This window comes from Fundulus heteroclitus, chromosome 20, assembly GCF_011125445.2.
Source record: "Fundulus heteroclitus isolate FHET01 chromosome 20, MU-UCD_Fhet_4.1, whole genome shotgun sequence".
In the NCBI taxonomy this organism is placed as follows: domain Eukaryota; kingdom Metazoa; phylum Chordata; class Actinopteri; order Cyprinodontiformes; family Fundulidae; genus Fundulus; species Fundulus heteroclitus.
Genome location: NC_046380.1, coordinates 2,477,429 through 2,495,396, shown reverse-complemented (window position 1 = coordinate 2,495,396; position 17,968 = coordinate 2,477,429). Strand labels below are relative to the sequence as shown.

The 17,968-nt window shown below is 44.8% G+C and overlaps 2 protein-coding genes across 5 annotated transcripts in view; one reads left to right on the top strand and one right to left on the bottom strand.

Annotated features, from left to right (window-relative positions):
- LOC118567221 (nuclear factor 7, brain-like) overlaps positions 1-17,968 on the top strand; it is a 511,141-nt gene that overhangs the window by 116,591 nt on the left and 376,582 nt on the right. The gene's annotated exons all lie outside the window — the stretch shown is intronic.
- Positions 1-17,968, bottom strand: part of LOC105915796 (plasma membrane calcium-transporting ATPase 2) — a 60,628-nt gene that overhangs the window by 19,370 nt on the left and 23,290 nt on the right. For 2 of the 4 annotated variants that reach the window (XM_036151763.1, XM_036151764.1), the window contains exons 3-7: positions 13,571-13,768; positions 12,139-12,396; positions 10,970-11,095; positions 10,750-10,875; positions 6,828-6,863 (exon numbers count right to left, since the gene is read on the bottom strand). In XM_036151763.1, the coding sequence (XP_036007656.1) occupies positions 6,828-6,863; positions 10,750-10,875; positions 10,970-11,095; positions 12,139-12,396; positions 13,571-13,768 (744 nt within the window). The remainder of the gene's footprint in view (positions 1-6,827; positions 6,864-10,749; positions 10,876-10,969; positions 11,096-12,138; positions 12,397-13,570; positions 13,769-17,968) is intronic. The other 2 variants (XM_036151765.1, XM_036151766.1) reach the window with 1 other exon arrangement.

Sequence of the window (17,968 nt, the reverse complement as noted above, 5' to 3'; positions counted from 1 at the left end):
ATGTCCCAAACACAGACTGGTCAGCTACTCTAATTAATCAGTTGGGACTTTTTTACAGAGGAAGACACGTTTTTGTATCGCATGGAAATAGAAATTTTAATAAGTGTTGCCTGAAGAGAACCTCAAGTGTCACTTCTTGGACCGTTTAATCTTTATATGCCTCCTCACACATATTATTCAGAAAGAGATTAAAGTATCATAATATGCAGATGACTAATAACTCTACATTACTTTACTGTTTGATTACCTAACTCCTGTACACTTCCTTTATCAGTGTATCACTGATGTTAATACCTGGATGTAAGATTCAAAAAAAGAGAAAACCTTTCTGATGTAGAACTGAAGTGCGTCTCAGTTTACTGTTAAATACAGAAAGGCATGAAATGACAGACAAGGATCTAAATTATTAGTTTTACTAAATCTGCCTTTAGCAACGACTCTGAAAAACTGATGGACTGATTCTCAAAATCTGCAACCCAGACCAGAGTTAAAACGCAGATCTGGACATTTTAGTCCGGTTCTCTGGACTTTACACCGGTTACCAGTTTAAAGCAGAATCAGCTACTCGTGTAAAAAACATTAAACGGCCTCAGTTTATCAGAGATAAGTTGGTTTGGTTTTCACTCGTGAGATTATTCAGACTTACAGGCAGAGGTTATTTAGTTCTGTGTTTGTGGTTCCATGAAACAAACGACTCCCCACAGACTAAAGATTAAAACTTTATGGTTAACTTTTAAATCTATGCTGATCTCATCTTTCAAAGAGATTTTGTTTTGTTGCAGCAGCGTCAGACGAGCACAAACTGCTTCTTTTAAACGTTTCTAAGCAGAACCACACGTCGCTGCAGCAGCCAGACTTGAATGTGTCCCTCGGGGACGCAGAGATGTCCTCCGGCCAGCAGGGGGCGGTAGCTTTGACGGCTAATTCAGATCTAACTGACATTAAATGTAATTAGCAGGAAATTATAGGAAACGGCGATGTTCACAGGAACGCCATGAAAAGTGGTGCAGCAGGTTTTACCTGCTTAAATAAATATTATAACACAGGATGTTGATTTTCATTAATCCATCGGTCCATCAGCTGCTCCATCAGCCGCTTTAGAAAGTTCAGCTTCAGGACCAGAAACCAGAAACCAAGCAGCTGTGAGGCAATAATGCAGCTTCAGCTTCAGCTTTAAACTAGCTTAGAGCCCAGCAGGTAGAGCTGGCAGCTCCATGACTGCAGACGCCACACCGCTGACCGACTCACGTTCAGGCAGAGCTGAAGCATCACAACGTCTGTGAGGTTCTCAGCTTTAATTACAGCCTCAGATCATAAATATCCTAGAAGTTCAGGAGCGCCACGAACCGTTCAGCTCATCCTGCATTAGACCCGATAAGTAGCAGCGCCGCCTGTCAGCAGCACGCCACCAGCTGTAGCGGCCAATCAGGGCATCGGCTCGGCGGTTGCATTCATGAGACGAGGACTTTCTGCTGGTCGGACCTCTGATTGATGCTGAGATCTTCAGTCATGTTCAATAATCCAATAAATAAAATAAAGACAGCTTGGATTGAATTAAATCAGGGACATTTTAAGTCAGATTTTTATCCCTCCTGTTTCAGACACTTTATAAATTATCTGGCAGAGGCGTTAATTCTAATAAAGCATTTTGATTTTACATCAGAAATAGAAAATAAAAACAATAGTCTGTGAAACAGCTGATTTTTGTTATACATTCCTGCTGAAAACCTGCAGGAGAAGCGTAAACGGCAGCAGAACGTTCTGCAGGACTGCCAACGGTTCCCCACACAGAACACCATCACTTCACAACACGCACATTCAACATTCCAGATGTGGGAATGGGTCGAGGGTCAAACCGGGAAGCCGTGGAGCTTTATGCACATGGTCCACCCCCCCACAACAAGCCACAACACTCCACTAACTGGCACAGCTTCACACGGACAGGACTGAGACCCACGGACCGACGACAGGACCAGGAACAGGCGCAGCCCCAAGGAATCATGGGAGAACGCACGGCGTGCCTGACAAAAGGAAAAGCAACTCCACAGACCAACTCAAAGGATCACCCCGAACAAAATGGAACGACGACAGCGATGCAGAGCAGCGGCAGAGGAAGAGGAGGCTGCAGCAAGACGGGAGGAAGAGAGGAGGGAGCGAGGACACGGCCGCCCTGGACAGAGGGGGGGGGGGACAGGTGGAGGACAGGTGAAGGCACACAGACAGAAAGGTCCAATCACACTGAAGGGTGCAACTCCCACACTGACCGGCCCACTGAGCGCCGCCACCATGGAGGGGGGGGGGGGGGGGGGGGGGGACCTCATCACGCCGGCCGTTATAAATTATACGCCTTCTATCTGCTCCACAACATTTGAGCATGTGACACGTTAATTAGTGTGATTTCCTGTAGAAAAGCGACGCCTGATTTGTAAAACCGGAGTTTTGATTTAAGATTATCGTCCAGTTTGCAGATTCTTTCAGGATCGAGTGAACGAACTTTAAAAAGTTGTCGTTTTTTTTTAAGCAATAGGAACAGAATTTAGGTCAGACCTACTTGCTGCATTTAGCTAATTTTAATAAACTCATTAAAAGGCTGATGTTGGTGCAGCAGAGTCCCGGATAAAAGTGGGCCTTAAATAGAACGTAGAAAGTTACGGTTGGTTATTATGAGACAAACATTTTAAACTTTAAGACGGTTTTAACTTGTCTGGAATAGTTTTTGCCCTGATTAACATAAATCTGAGCCGGGGGGGCAAATTAATGGTGAATTGTGGTTTCCTGCAGGACAGAATGGACGCTTTTAAACATGGAGGACGACTGACGGCTGATCAGAGGACGCTGCTGGCGGGTCGTCTGCATCCCTGCAGCTTCTGGCTCAGCCGGTCCAACTGGATCAGAACCGACCCGAACAGAGAACCAAGGAGCTCCCAGCCTGTTGAAGCGGGTCGTCATCTTTTAGCAGACCCCAGAGCGTCTCTAGGTGGTTAAAGGGGAAATAAAGGCCCGTTCCTGCAGAGAACGAGGTTCTGTGAAGGGAAACCCAGCGGCGGTGATTCTGTGAAAGGCGGGATCGGCGCCGCGGGTCGGAGACGGTGTGAAAGCGTGATGATGCGTGAGTTCCTGTCTGCAGCAGATGCTCTGAGCGCAGGAGGCCGGGAGCAGCTTGCAGGGGAAGCTGGACATGTGCTGGATCACATGGACAGGACAGTTGGCTGGTTCTGGACGAGGACCCGATGACGTCAGCACCAAGCACACGCTGGCTGCCACTAAAATAGGAACCCTGAATCAGCCCAATGCTCTCCTCACTCCTGAGGTACTGGTCATCACATCATCCAGCAGACAACAGAAAGAACCGGAACCCGCTGCTCCTGCAGGTTCTTCCGGTTTTGGATCGTTTCTGTGTGATAAAACGATTTGTTCTCCTCTAAAACTGATTAAATGAGCCCAGCTGGCCTCACAGCGCCCCCTGGTGGTCAGATCACTGTGAAATGAACTGATCAGGAAGCAGGCCGTCCTGTTAGCGCTGGCTTAAGCATTCAGCATGCTGATCTTCATCGGTGCAGACAAAGTGTCTGCATAGAGCAGCAGGTGTTTCAGGATCATGTCAGTCTAAAATATTCTTAGACGTGTCCAGTAGGCCTGTGGCAGAGAGTCTTCACTGCGTTAATCATCCTGCAGCGTCAGAACTGGAGGAATGCTGGATCAGGTTCTATTTGCCACAGAAACAGAAAAGCTGAGCAGATAACGAGGATATTAGAAGTGTTGCACTAAAACATCTATTAAAGCCACTGCTGGTTCAGTCTGCTGTAAACGCAGCTTCTCTGAGGCTCCTGCATACGCCGCTCTGCCCCAGCCATCCAGGAAGGGCAGCTGAGGTGACCTTTCTACGCCGCAGACGCTTGATTAGTAGATGGACGACCAGTTTATAAAGCAGGAGAGGCGATCAGGACGATCAGCGAGCCTTTTAGCAGAAAGTCACCCCATCAACGCTAAACTGCTCTGAGTTAAACGGACGCCACGGCTCGGCTAATTAACTGGTAAAAGCTTGATGGACTCAGCCGTCGCTGACGTCCTCATAAGGAGAGTAATTAGGTCGTTAGCAGCTCAACTGAGTAAAACAGGATTTATTCTGATCTCTGCTGCAGATCAGAAACACTCGTTTCGACTTATGTTGCTTCAGTAGATCATTTCTCAGAGTTCCCTTTCATATTATATTTAATTTAAACATTAACAGCGCGGCTTTCTGCCAGAAAGCCCCAACATGCGTGTTAACGAGCTGCTGTTCTAATCCCTCCTCAGCTTGTTGTGGATTGAACGGTTCTCAGCGGCTTTTTACTGATGCGTTTGCCTCTGCTGCTGCTTAGGGAAGGACCGGGTTGACGCTCATTATTATCTGGAAAACAGCTGGAAAACGTGTTGCTTTGGTCCGGCTGCTGAACGGAGGCTCAGGGTCGTTTAGCATCAACCATGATGAGGAGCAGATTTTAAACACCTGGGATCTGATTGTATGAATGTTGAGCCACATCCTCCGGTGAGACCAGGACAGAACGATGGTGCTAGCAGACAGAAGGAGGTCCTGCTCCATGCTGAGCTGACGTTTCACCTCCTGGTCTCAGGTGCAGCGGATCTGGGCTGATTAAGCAACATTTATTTCCCTTCTTCAGGAAACAGAAGGCTCTGATCCGCCCACTAAAGCCGGGCGTACGCTGTACGATATTTTAATCGTTGTACTCAGAGCTCAAACTGTACGATTAAACCTCAGGGTTTAAAAGTTCTCAGCTCTCCATCACTGTTCTTACTGTACGGCCCGACGCTCTGATGGTCTGCCCGGAAGCCAAATGTCAAGAGTAGAAGAATAAAAAGGCGGAAGTGTCGATGCTCTCTGTCAAATATGAGGCTCACTAGAACGAAATGCTGCTTTGGTAATTCTACGAGTCGCTCCTCTGTAGTTTGACTCCATGTCACACATACCACCGCCATGATTCTCTCTACTCTTACGTTTTAGCCTTATCTGCACATGCTCAGTGTGGAGGTCGGGAGAAATCGGCTCGTAGCTCTGCTTCACCAGCAGGAGGCGCTGAGCACCTCCTCAGGAGGGCCGACTGGATGTCAGACATGTTTGATTTTCATCCGACGTCTGATTCCTGATGGGGAGGAGGTGAGAGGCTGATCTCCCCTCGTTACGCCCTGGATGCTAAATGATGCACCATGACGATGAAACTGAGCCTGATCCAAAAAATTCTCACAGGACTGAAGAATCGGCCCAAAACAGGGCAAAAAGATAAAATCGTACAGTTTACGCCCGGTGTAGGTACCAGATTGACTCGGGTCCCTGCGTCTTCTGATGACGTCACTATACATTGTTGGTTTAACGTTTGCTCAATTGCGCAAAACATTGTGATTGGTCTGGACAACTTACTAAAGTAATTATAGCGGGGTGTAGGTTTTATTCCAGAGCGGGATTGCGGTTTGTAAACGGACAATTTTACGAAGAAATATTCCATGGTCCCTGCGCCTCCCGATGACGTCACCTTATGGCAACACCACTCAAACAAACTACGTAGAGCCCGCGGTCTGCATTTGTAACGAATCGATTTTATTAATTTAATTTAGCCGTTTCTTTTTTCTCAAAAGCTTCAGGCTTAAAGATGAACATGGAAAAATGTGAAATCTTAGCAATTCAAAATAATCAACCCACTTTAATTGATAAAAATGAGGTGAAATATTTAGGTATAATGATTAACAAGGACCGCACTGGAAATGATAGAACAGATATTCAAGCCATTTTACCAAAAATCAACAAATATTTGACAGTTGGCTCAATTTTTGGAAGAATATTGTTAACAAAAACGGGAGGGATAGCCAGATTAATTTATCCAGCATATATCTTAAATTTACCAAATACTACAATAAAAAATTAATCAAATTCATCACAATTTCATCTGGAATAATAAAAAACATGTGATCAGATAGAACGACATAGTAATATCAGTAGAAAAAGTAGAAAAAGGAGGAATGAACGTTATTGATTTTAAAGTGATGAATGCCGTGATTAAATTAAAATGGCTGCAGACTTTTATTAAAAATTAAAAGAGTTTATGGTTTATTTTCCCGTTCACAACTTTAAAAACAAAATTGGAGGAAGGAAATTTCTCTTAAGATGTAACTTTGATCCTGCAAAATTACCGTATAAATTGTCAGACTACCACAGAAGCATTCCAAAAATATATGTTAAAAGTTTTCATGTCTCGATTAAGTTACTGGAAAATAACCGTAAATTAACAAAATAAAATATATTTGTAACAAATGGAGACCGCGGGCATATTGTAGTTTGTTTGAGTGGAGTTGCCGTATGATGACGTCATCGGGTAGCACCCGAGCCAATCTGGTACCTACACCGGCTTTACCTGAGAGACTTGGTTGCAGTCGCCTAAACTACTAATCTAACTAACTAACTAACTAACTAACTAACTAACTAACTAACTACTATAATTGTCGCTAACATGACGGATCAGCAGCCGAGTGCTTGGTGGCAAACTCAAATCGAGCTTTCACTCGATCGTGCGGGCCGAGGGGAATATTCCCCGGACGGAGGCGCCGATGATCCTCTGTGGCGACGGCGGGTTAGCTGCCAGCGACCTGGAAGGTGAGAGTTGCACCCTTGGACAGGAAAAGCGAAGCGAGAACCCCCCCCCCCCCCCCCCCCGGTTAGACAGCAGCGAGAGACAGAGATAGATGGGCTGGAGACTCGCCTCCTGCTGCTGGGTGGGAGCGGGGGACAGAGAGGACGGAGGGACAGGGAGAGACAGATGGGTGAATGGAGGGGTTACCTTTGTTGCGATTTTCAGGGGGTCCTTGTTTTTTACCTGTTCGGACAGAGAGAGAGGGCGGAGTGCTGATAAGATGGCTCAAAGGAAAAGGTCAAAGCAAACTGAGGGAGAACACAAAATTCAGACGGGTCAAACCCACAGGTGTGTGTGTGGTGTGTGTGCTGTGGGTCAGAGGAGAGAGAATCCCCCGCCGCCCACAATCACCGCATGCTTTAAGGAAAAGCAGCTTCATGACTCCTGGATCTTATTATCGCTCCACCGCTCCTTTGCTATCAATAAGACGCGCGTCAATGGAGAGAAATTAACCTCATTCCTGGTTAAACGCTGAGCAGATCTGCTGATCACGTCACAAGGAATCAAACCTCGGCGTTTTAGTCGGACTTTATGTGACCGACACAAACTAGTATTTAAGTGTAAAGTAGAAGAGAAACGATGCAAAGCTTTGATATATTATAAATAATTAAACCCTTCTGTGTTCAGCGGCCTGAGTCAACGTAGTAGCAGCTCTTTTAGGATCTCATCTACACCCTAAACTCCTCTGGTCCTCTGGACTTTGACTAGGCCACTCTAACATGAACCATCGCAGCTCCAGCTGTCTGACCCATAGTTGTCCTCCCACCTGAGCTGCGGATCTCTGCAGCTCCTCCAGAGCTAGCCTGGTCCTCCTGGCTGCTTCTCGGATCAATGCTAGCTTAGGTCTCTAAGCCTGATTAAACTGGACCAGAACTTTCTTCCTGACCCGCCTGCTCCTTGGGCTCCATGATGCTGGTCGTTCTCTACAGAACCTCTTAAGGCCAGAACCAGAACCAGAACCAGAACCGCTGCAGATTGAACTACAGGCTGCTGGGTTCTGCTTCCTGATGATGGGTTTTTATTTTGGGTTATCAGAACAAAGGGGGCCGGATACGCGCCACAGCGTTCTGATGTCTGGACTCTAAAGAGGTGAAAAGTGAAAAGTTCTACTTCCAGAACCGACTCTGTGATACCTTAACCGTCTGAAGCCCAGTTCACTGCCCAGGAACCGCTCTGATTAGTTGAACCCCAGCGGCATGTTCTGGAGTAGGGCTGAACGATTTTGGAAAATAATCTAATTGCCATTTTTTTTTTTAATATTGCGATTTAATACGATTTTTTTTCCAGTTTAATTTATCATGTCTTTTTAAACATATACAAACAACAAATCATTTCGTTTCCTCGCTGTGCAGATTAGTTGCTAAAAGACCCGCAGCATCTAAACTCAGAGCAGAAATTATTGTGTTCTGCCTACAATATATTTCAACCAAAATTGCAATTTTGACTTTTCTCTGCGTTAACCACAAGCAACAAAAATGGCCTCTAAATAAAGATGTTTGTAAACAAGGACTATTAAAAACAAGAACTTTTAATGTTTCTATTAATCAGAATATTATTCAAGAGAACAGCTTTTAGTTGATTTGGACATCAATCCTTGTTGAACATAAAGTCCAACCAACAAGCAAGTCTTTGTATTAAACTGATTGACCTGTACTTAATGCTATGTATGATTATATAAACTCTAAAACAAGTAATAAAATTAGATTATCTCACTGCTGCAATTGTCTTCCCTTCCATGTGGAGGCAAACCCACTTTAAACATTTTACCAACAACTAATGGACGTGTCTAATTCACTAATTGTTAAATAGCCAAAAATTGCAGACTCTGCGTTTTGGAAATTGCGTTTTTTTAAAATCGCGATTCTATTGAAAATGCGATTAATTGTTCAGCCCTATTCTGGAGCCACAGCGCTGTGATCGGACCGGATCCACTTCATGGTACCAAGACCTGAAGGAGCTCAGCTTTTATTGTGAAGGAGGGGCGTGGCTCGTGTTTCTAGGAAAGCGAGTGGATCTGAGCCGACATGACAGAACCCGTGTTGTTCTCAGCGGTTATTGCTCTGTGTCTGCAGCGTCAGGATAAAAGCTGGCAGAACGTGTCAGAGCAGCTCTGTGTGGAAGCCCAGAGGCGTCGGGTTCCTGTCGCGTTTCTCCGTCCTCAGACTGACGCTGCTCCTCAGGATTTAATGGGATCTACATAGAAATGGGCCGAGTTCTTCTCTGGAACCGGGGCTTCTCTCTCCGCTGACCTCGTACATTCAGCCGGTTCACGATGGATGCCTGACAAACTGAGACCTACGCCAGCAGAACGAACGGTCAGATGACAACAGACTGAGGAGACGAGTAAAAACGGAGTCAGCACGATCACAAGGCCGTCAGAGCCGGGCCGACTGCAGGAGAACTAATCGGGTCGTCATAGAAAGGACTCTCTGCATTTAGCATCAACCGCTCTGTCTCCATAAAGCGCCACAAATAAATGAGACCATGATGCAGAGCAGAGATGTGAGCGCGCTGATGTCTGGCTGTTAAACGGCAAATTTAAACCTTCAACAACGATGACAAACAGCCTTTCATTGTTTTTTACATTTTAAAATCACCTTTGATCCCAAAAGCAGATGTTCTGTTAGCTGTGACATCATCAGGGGAGGCAGATCATCCTCTATTACCATCTACCATAGAAAGTACTCCTGGGTCAATGTGAGCTTCTGTGCTTTCTGTGTCTCTGCTCTGTCTTCTCTAACATAGAAAGTACTCCTGGGTCAATGTGAGCTTCTGAGCTTTCTGTGTCTCTGCTCTGTCTTCTCTAAGCCCCAGTGGGTGGAGGCAGATGAGCGTTCACACTGAGCCTGGTTCTGGTTCTGCTGGAGGTTCTCCTCCCTGTTAAAGGGGAGTTTTCCTCTCCACTGTCGCTTCATGCATGCTCAGTATGAGGGATTGCTGCAAAGCCATCAACAATGCAGACGACTGTCCACTGTGGCTCTGCGCTCTTTCAGGAGGAGTGAATGCTGCTTGGAGAGACTTGATGCAACCTGCTGGGTTTCCTTAGAGAGGAAACTTTCTCACCAACCTGGAGGATCTGATGGAGTCTGACTTTGGAAAGAGCCTTGATGTGGATGTTAATAAACACTTTCATGTCTGAAGGAGCTTCATGGAGGTGGACTGAAGCAGGGAGGACAGATTTCTCCTCTCCCACAAAAAAACAACTAATTTTCCTCCAGAACGTTGAATTTAAAATGAGGAACAACCCAAAGCTGAGGGAAAAGGACGCTTCACGCCTCAGCTGGGCAGGGAATCAACAGCCAGACCACAGAGGCGACCGTGGGGGTGGTTTGTTATTTAAAGTCTGCTGATGTCCACAGATCTGGTTAAGTGAAGACATTTAACCTCAGAGTAACAAAGCTGTTCAGAACCAGAGCAAAGTTCTGGATCATCTGAACGCTTCCGGAGCTTTTGTGATCCGAACTCCAGTTTCTGTCCCAATCTTTCGTCTCTGTGGGGAACAACAGGAAAAGGGCCTCGATAAAGAGGTTCTCTAAGCTTCTGCTCCTACAGGACATCGTCTTCCTGGAAATGGAAACGGAACCATCTCTCCCTTTCCTCCTGGAAATAAACCCTGATGAACTACGAGTAAAAGATCCGAGTCTTTTAGGGTTCTGACCCAACAGTTCATGGAATCGGCGGCAGATTAACAGCAGACACAAACATGAGGCTCAGCGAACGTCAATCTCTAGTTGCTTTTTCAGATTTAACTAATTTAAAGCTAAACTTTTGTTCCTCCTCGGCGATAAAGTCGGGTTTGTTGGTCAGAAATCTGCAGTAAAAGGTTCTGCTGACCCAAATCTGCCCGTCTTTGGTCTCATTTATTCGCTGATGACTGGAGACTACAGTCGGACTCCAGCGTCCTCCTAACCAGGAGCGCTTCACACCCACACATGGTCCATTCTTCCAGAGCTCAGCAGAACCACTCAGAACCGGACGGGCAGCCTGACCGGGCCCTCGGACCCCCCCCCCCCCCCCCCCCCCCACACCTCCTCTCCTCCAGCGTGACGGCCTCCTGCTCGCGTCTCACCTTTTTTGGCTTTCTTTTCGTCGTCGTGCTCGCAGGAGCCCAGCAGCGTGAAGATGATGCCCGTCTGGGAGTTGACGCCGACGGCAGACACCACCATCCTGCCAGAACCTTCCATCACGTGGGTCCCTGGGGAACCGCAGGAACCGGGCCGTTACAACAGGACTCCCGTTAAATGTGAAGCAGGGCGGCAGGAGAACGGTTCCTGCGGGGTTCCACTCACCGGACAGCAGCATGGGGTCCTTGTCCAGGGATTTGCGGACCTGATCGGACTCTCCGGTCAGAGAGCTCTCGTCCAGCTTCAGGTCGTTGCCCTGGATGAGGATGCCGTCAGCCGGCAGCAGGTCTCCTGCAGGAGGAGGTCAGAGGTCAGAGGTCAGGGCTGGACAATAAACCGCTTCAATTATTAAAGGAGGAACAGGAAGCGTCTAAAACAACGACAGAGGAAGGCTTAGAGTGAAAATGTTTAGGCAGGAGAGCGTTCCTACAGGGAAGCTGCACCGTTTTCAGGCTGGACTCCAACATTTCTGCCCTTCTAATCGTCTAAATGTCCAGAACTACGGCCAGAGGAGACGCTTTCATTTTACTGCAGAGACGACGCTGAAATAAGTCAAAGCTTCTTCATTTGTTCTAGATTTGAGCCGGTAAACAAGATTATCTGCCAATCTACCCCTAAAATAAGATAATTAGATAAAACGCACTTGAAATAAGACGATTAGTTCCTATTTTAATAACATTTTAATCGTATTCTATTGGCAGATCACCTGAACCTGCTGCTCATATCAAGGACAAATAAACTTTACTTTCAGGTCCCTTTTCCCAGCGTAATCCATAAAGTCTGTAAGATTTCGTTTCCGATTAAGATAATCCCTGAAAACTAATCTCAGTTTTTATTGTTAATGTTTATTTAATGACTTTATCTTGAATCTAGACTTTTAATCTGAAACCGAGTTGTGGAAAGTATTAAAAAGCTGAATGCAGAATAAAATCACTGATCATTCTGGGCCGGCTGTGGGTTCTTCTACCGCCAGGAACCGACCCGGTTCAGACTAATCTGAGCTCTGCCTGCAGAAACGTCCTTTTCCAATCCAATCCACTTTATTTATATAGCACATTTAACAACAGACAAAGTTTCCAATGTGCCGTACATAACAAAAAATAAAATAAAAATAATCCATTTAAAAAAAACTAAAAGGACACAGAGGACCACACAGTTAACTCTTCCACAGCAGCTGCAGTAGGAGGAGCCGCCCCACAGGATGATGCTACGCCTGCCTGATAACTCGTTTTGCTGGACGATAATTCTTTCTAAAACTTATCGTGATTAATCATTTTGTCTTTTAAAGGCCTTTTTCAACCAATATGATTGGTTTACGCGGGACGTAAACTCACCGTATTTGATCTGAGCGATGTCTCCGACCACGATCTCGGCCACGGGGATCTGGATGACCTGACCCTTACGGATCACCGTGAACTTCTGTTCCTGCTCGATGCGGTTCTGAAGCCCGCGGAACTGCTTCTCTTTGGACCAGTCGTTGAACGCCGTCACCAGAACCACGATGATGACCGAGAACAGGATGGCGGCGCCCTCGATCCAGCCGGCCTGGGCTTCCCCCTCGTCCTCCGCGCCGCCTGCAGCCTCGCCGCATGCTGCCAATAAACGAAGAAGACAGTCAGCAGCTGCTGAGTCTGCAGCGAAGCGCTCAGTTAGCCGACGGAGGAAGGAGCTGATGGAAACCTGAGCAACGGTTCTTCAAACTAGCTCTTCCATCCTATTATTAAAACAGATTCTTAGGGTGTTGTTTTTGTTCATTTTAATAAAAATCAATTGTGTCAGATCGATTAAAAGAATCAGACGAGTTCTGCAGACCAGCATCTGAAACCTGATTGGCTGACAGCTTCAGTCACTCATCTCGTTCTCTCTGTGCCTCTGATGTCTCGTTAGTAACGTTCGTTTCATGCAGCGCGGATTCAGGCAACGTATTAAACTTCAGAAACCATTTCATAAACATCATTTCTGCTTCCAAACACATGTCACTGTTTTTAAAGTCACTTTTTGTCTTTGAGAAAGCTTCTTATTCCGACAGCCTGGGTCACAAATGTACGAACAAATATGCAAATTAGACGATGATGTCATCTACCCCCCAAAATAAAAACAACCGCCATGGTTTTATAAAATCCTGGAGGAAACCTGTTAATGGAAAGTTAAGTGGAGGGATAACTGCAGACTAAAATGCTAAATGGTTTATGTAACTAGTCCCACAACCCCAAAGCGCTTCACACTGGTGCAACCTGGGTAAAATGTCCAGATTTGTAATTTTATAAATAAATTAATATATATAAAATATTGATATAATATTTAACCATATTCTATACATAAATAGCTATTAAAACCCAGAGGTTACATTTACTTTACATTTAATATCTATTAATCGCACCTGAGAGCATATAGTGTATATAATCTTATTTTATCATCATCATCAAATGGTTTTTGGTCTTTTTTTAAAGCACATAATGTGGCTTTGTACATTTACATCACATTTACACTTAAATCCATCTCATTGTCCAAATTGAGTTGTACAACCAATAAAACATTAAACTGCAGCAACAGAGAAAAAGAGGTTTACTGGGACGAATGCTGTCTGCTGGTGGTTAATCTCTAATTTATGACAGTTTCTGATTAATTACTATAATAATAATAATAATAATAATAATAATAATAATAATAATAATAATAATAATAATAATAATAATAGCCAGTTGTAATTATGAAACCTAAAAATCTAACAGCTGCACTTTTTAAAGCCAGAATCTGGAGGCAGACCTTCAGCGTTGCCCCCTGGTGGATGGTAGAAGGACAGGCCGAGGGAGATGATGGCAGCGATTTCTAAAATAATTAGTGTGACGTCTTGCAGCGCCTCCCACACCAGCTGTAGGAAGGTCTTGGGCTTCTTTGGGGGAATCAGGTTTTTCCCAAACGCAGCGTGGCGCTTCTCCAAATCGGTGGGGTTTCCGGACAGACCTGCAGACAAAGACAGCAGAAAGACAACCGTGACGGTTGTGCGTCCTGAGCGCCACGCCCAACATGCAGCAGCAGCCAGGCAGGTATTTCCAGTCTGGCTGCTGCTAAAGGTTAGGTAACAGACAGAAGGAGAAAATCAAGTGTGATCTGGTCTGACATGAGTTCACCTCTGCTGAGGAACCAGTGACCATTTTAACATGACCGTCTGTTCTTCACTGTTATCTACGCCCGCTGTGTTTATGAGCTGTTTGAGACACGGCAGATTTAAAGTGTGGAACCTTTACATTACTTTCCTCTACATGTAACTGATCGTTCTGCTCCCCTAAGGCAAAATAAAGGTGCCCACACCTTCAGAATGAAGGTTATTTTTATACATGTTACAAGACAATGTAAAGCATAGACATATAATGTAACGTATTTTGGACTATAAGTCACACTTTTTTCATAGTTTGGCTGATCCTGTGACTTATAGTCAGATGCGACTTATATATAAATTTTAAATGGTAATTCATACTGACCAACATGAACCAGGGAGTAAACATTACCGTCTATAGCTGCTAGAGGGCGCTCTAGGCTCATTAAAACTACATGCTGCTCCTGTACCCTAAACATTTATTGAAACATTAACTTATAAACAAGAAAGACTGAACACATGTATGTAGTTTCTCTGTTTCAGTCTGTATTCCCGCAGCAGAACGTTGCGTGGTGCAGCTCTAAGGAACCAGACCTTAACAGAACCTGTTACTGGGCCGTCTGTGAAGCTAACAGCAGCTAGCGCTAGCTTACAGCTCTGTTGTCTGTGCGGGATACAACTTCACTGATGATTATGAGCTTTAAGTTTCTCTGAAACATCTGTGTCGTACTGTTAGCTTAGCATGTAGCATCGTTAGCTCACTGTCTGATTTCAGCGTAAACAACTTTCAGCGTAACGGACCGCTGCGTTGAAATGCGATGAGCAGAACTTTCCCGGTTGGAGTTGCTAGCTTGTTGTGCTAATTTACCTGAACATTTAACCTCCCAGGTGTGTTCCAGGTTATTCAGCCGATCATGGATGCAGCTGTGTGATTAAATAAGGTGCTTTACCAGATTAAATGTCAGTTTTTAGTCTTGGATTCTGTGAAATAAATTTCTAAATAAATATGACTTATAGTCCGATGTGACTTCTTTATGTGTTTTTATTCCTCTTTATGACACATTTGACTGATGCCACTTATATATCAGAGCGACTTATAGTCTGAGAAATACGGTACAGATGTATAACCTATATTTGTACACTTATACTTAAAGATTAAAATGAATTTAAATATCATGAAACGTTGCTCCTTCCTGTGTGGCTGCTGCACTGCGGCGCTCTCAGGAGGGAAGGAAAACTATACAAGTTATATTTATCGACTTTTTTTGTTCCTAAAAACAGATTAACGACAAATCTAACGACTTTTCTCTGTGTTTTTAGCGACTTCGTGTGAAAGCACCAGTGGTTCTGCCGGAGAAGCATCCAGGTCTGCAGACGTACTGCTGGCAGCGAGTGCTGCTGTGAGTCCCCACTGTTTCCCTCAGCGTTGTCTGACAGGCACAGAGACGCAGGCAGAGCAGAGAGAAAACCCACTTCACGCCATTTTCACAATGCAAACATACATGTATGACTTTGTAAAGAGCCTTGAGATGACATGTATCATGAATTGGTGCTATAAAAATACATTTTAATTGAATTACAACGTGTGCACAAAGCTGCCTGTGATTCTGCCCTGGATTACAAAGCAGGATATAAATTTAATTTCCCTTTGGGATTAATAATGTTTGAACTAAAGTGAAATAAACATGACATAAATATAGTTTTTAATCCATTCATGAATTTAAATATCATGAAACGTTGCTCCTTCCTCTGTGGCTGAAAGTAGCTGCTGTGCTGCTCTCAGGAGGGAAGGGTGTAAACTTAGTCACTATATTTAGTAATTAAAGTATTTTAAACTAAAGTGAAATAAACATGATGTAAATTTAGTTTTTAATCCATTCTTTTTTTTCTTCTGAAGGTGTTGCAGTAAAATAATTCCCTGAACTTGATTCAGACACAGCCTGAATGACTTATTCACCTCGTTCACTGTAAGCCTGTTTTTGGTCAAATGTGATGGAATGAGGCAATGTACAGAAATCCATGAATTATTCCATAAAGTTCATTCTTAGTTCATGTGTCGCTGCTGCATTAGAACGAAGGAACGTAGCTAATTGCTCTAGTTGGGCTTTAATGCGTGACGTTTCAGAACATTTACCTGGAAGATCAACGTCAGGCAGGCGACGACACAATGAGAGTTTCCAGGAGGTTCTGCTGGTACAAACCCAGAGAAATGTTGCGTAACATTATGACCACCAGTCTAATGGTGAGCTGGTTCTCATCCAGCTAATCACATCTATTGATCCTTTTCCATTTTTGGCTCCAATTGATCAGAAAAACAATGAAGCCGTCAGATGACGCCCCCCCCCCCCCCCCAGAGCTCTGGCCCAGTTGTCTCACCATCACAGTTTAGTGTGGATGAACAGTTGTAAATAATCCAGGGATTAAAATCTAGACGCATTAATGTTTTATTTCAGAGCATTTTTCTGGATTTGTCTCTGGTTCTTCTTTGTGGATCTCACGTTCTGAGACCAATCCTGGATTTTTATACCCAGCAGCGATGAACCCGCGGCAGCCTTAACTGACCCTGAAGGCACCATCTGCTGGTCCACCGGGTTCTGGCACGGTCCCCGGTGGCAGCAGTGGGCAGCCGGGACGTTTCTGACCAGTCAGGCGTCAGAGAACCAGAACCCTGCAGGGACGGGTTCTACAGCCAGAGGTCCGCTCGTTAAGGTCTGAACATGTTTGGAGTAAAAGGTGAGCGTCAGGAGGCTGGTGGTGTGGGCAGCAACACGGCTGAGCACTGCTGGGCAGCTGGCCCAACCTCTACACCTTCCCTCACCCTTATTAAGGTAACGCCGTATCAGAACTACTGGTTAGCATGCTGACTGCAGCCTGAAGCTACAGGAGCAGATAAACCCGCTAACTGACCCGCTAGTTATTAAATTAACATTAACTAGCAGCACACAATAATATTTATAAAGCACTCTAAACTAGGGATGCTGGTTACTGATTAATTAATCCAAAATTGATTGACTATTAATTGATAAGCAGCCATTTTCTTATATCAAATGAGTGTTTTTAATTAGCTGAAATTAAAAGGACGTAGACTTTTATATTTTAACAGTTAATTGTGCCGCCTGTATTAAATACTGACTGAATAAACAAAAGAATTTTGGTTTTCTCAAACATTATTAAACTAAAAAATATTTATAAACATGTACCAAATAGAAACAAATTAGATGGAGAGAATAAAATGTGTCAAGTCACATAAAAACAAACAAAAGAAAAATCAACATGTTTTTGCGTAACGCTCTCCGTCTTTCTGTCATCACATCGGTAAGTTTTGGTTGAAAAGTTGACGCTGCTCCGCCATGCAGCACGGATGAACGCGCCATTTAGCTGACAGCTAAAGGAGCTTTTTCAGGGTTTATATTTAAAAAAACAGAACCACATAAAGTCCATTTAGCATCCTTGTTGTCATTAAACAGTGAAAAACAATCCCAGACTGGCTTCGTTTATACAGTTTTAATCTTTTATAGCTACACTGTAAACGTACAGAAAGCTAATTACTCAGAAGCCAGCCTGCCGTCAGGTGAGCTTGTTCTGTCTGGACCAGACTGAACATCAGAGCTGGGTCAGAGGAGACGCCGCGGCACACAGGAACTATCTGCTGATGTTCTGCGGGGAGTTATGAGACGTGAGTAGAACCTGAACTCCTCAGATCAATACCTCATAAAGCAAACAAAGCTAAATCCTGCAGAACGCCAGGTAAACACGGACCGGCAACCCGACTCTGATCCAGCCGAGCTGCTCGTTAGCGACGGACCGACAACATCACAGCAGCCTCTGCCTCCTGGCTTAAATCACAAACACAGCTGAGTTCTGCTGCTCTCAGTAAATCTCTGCTGAAATGAGCGCCACCAGAAACAAAAGGGAAGATGGGAGTTAATGCGCTGCAGCGGCGGGGCCCGGGTGAGCGCTGATGGATCAGCGGCGCCGAACGAGGAGACGATCAAAGGCGGATAACTGGAGTGTATTAGTGGATTTCTGTAGACGCTGCGGGGAACGTGACCGGCAGGCCGTCACCG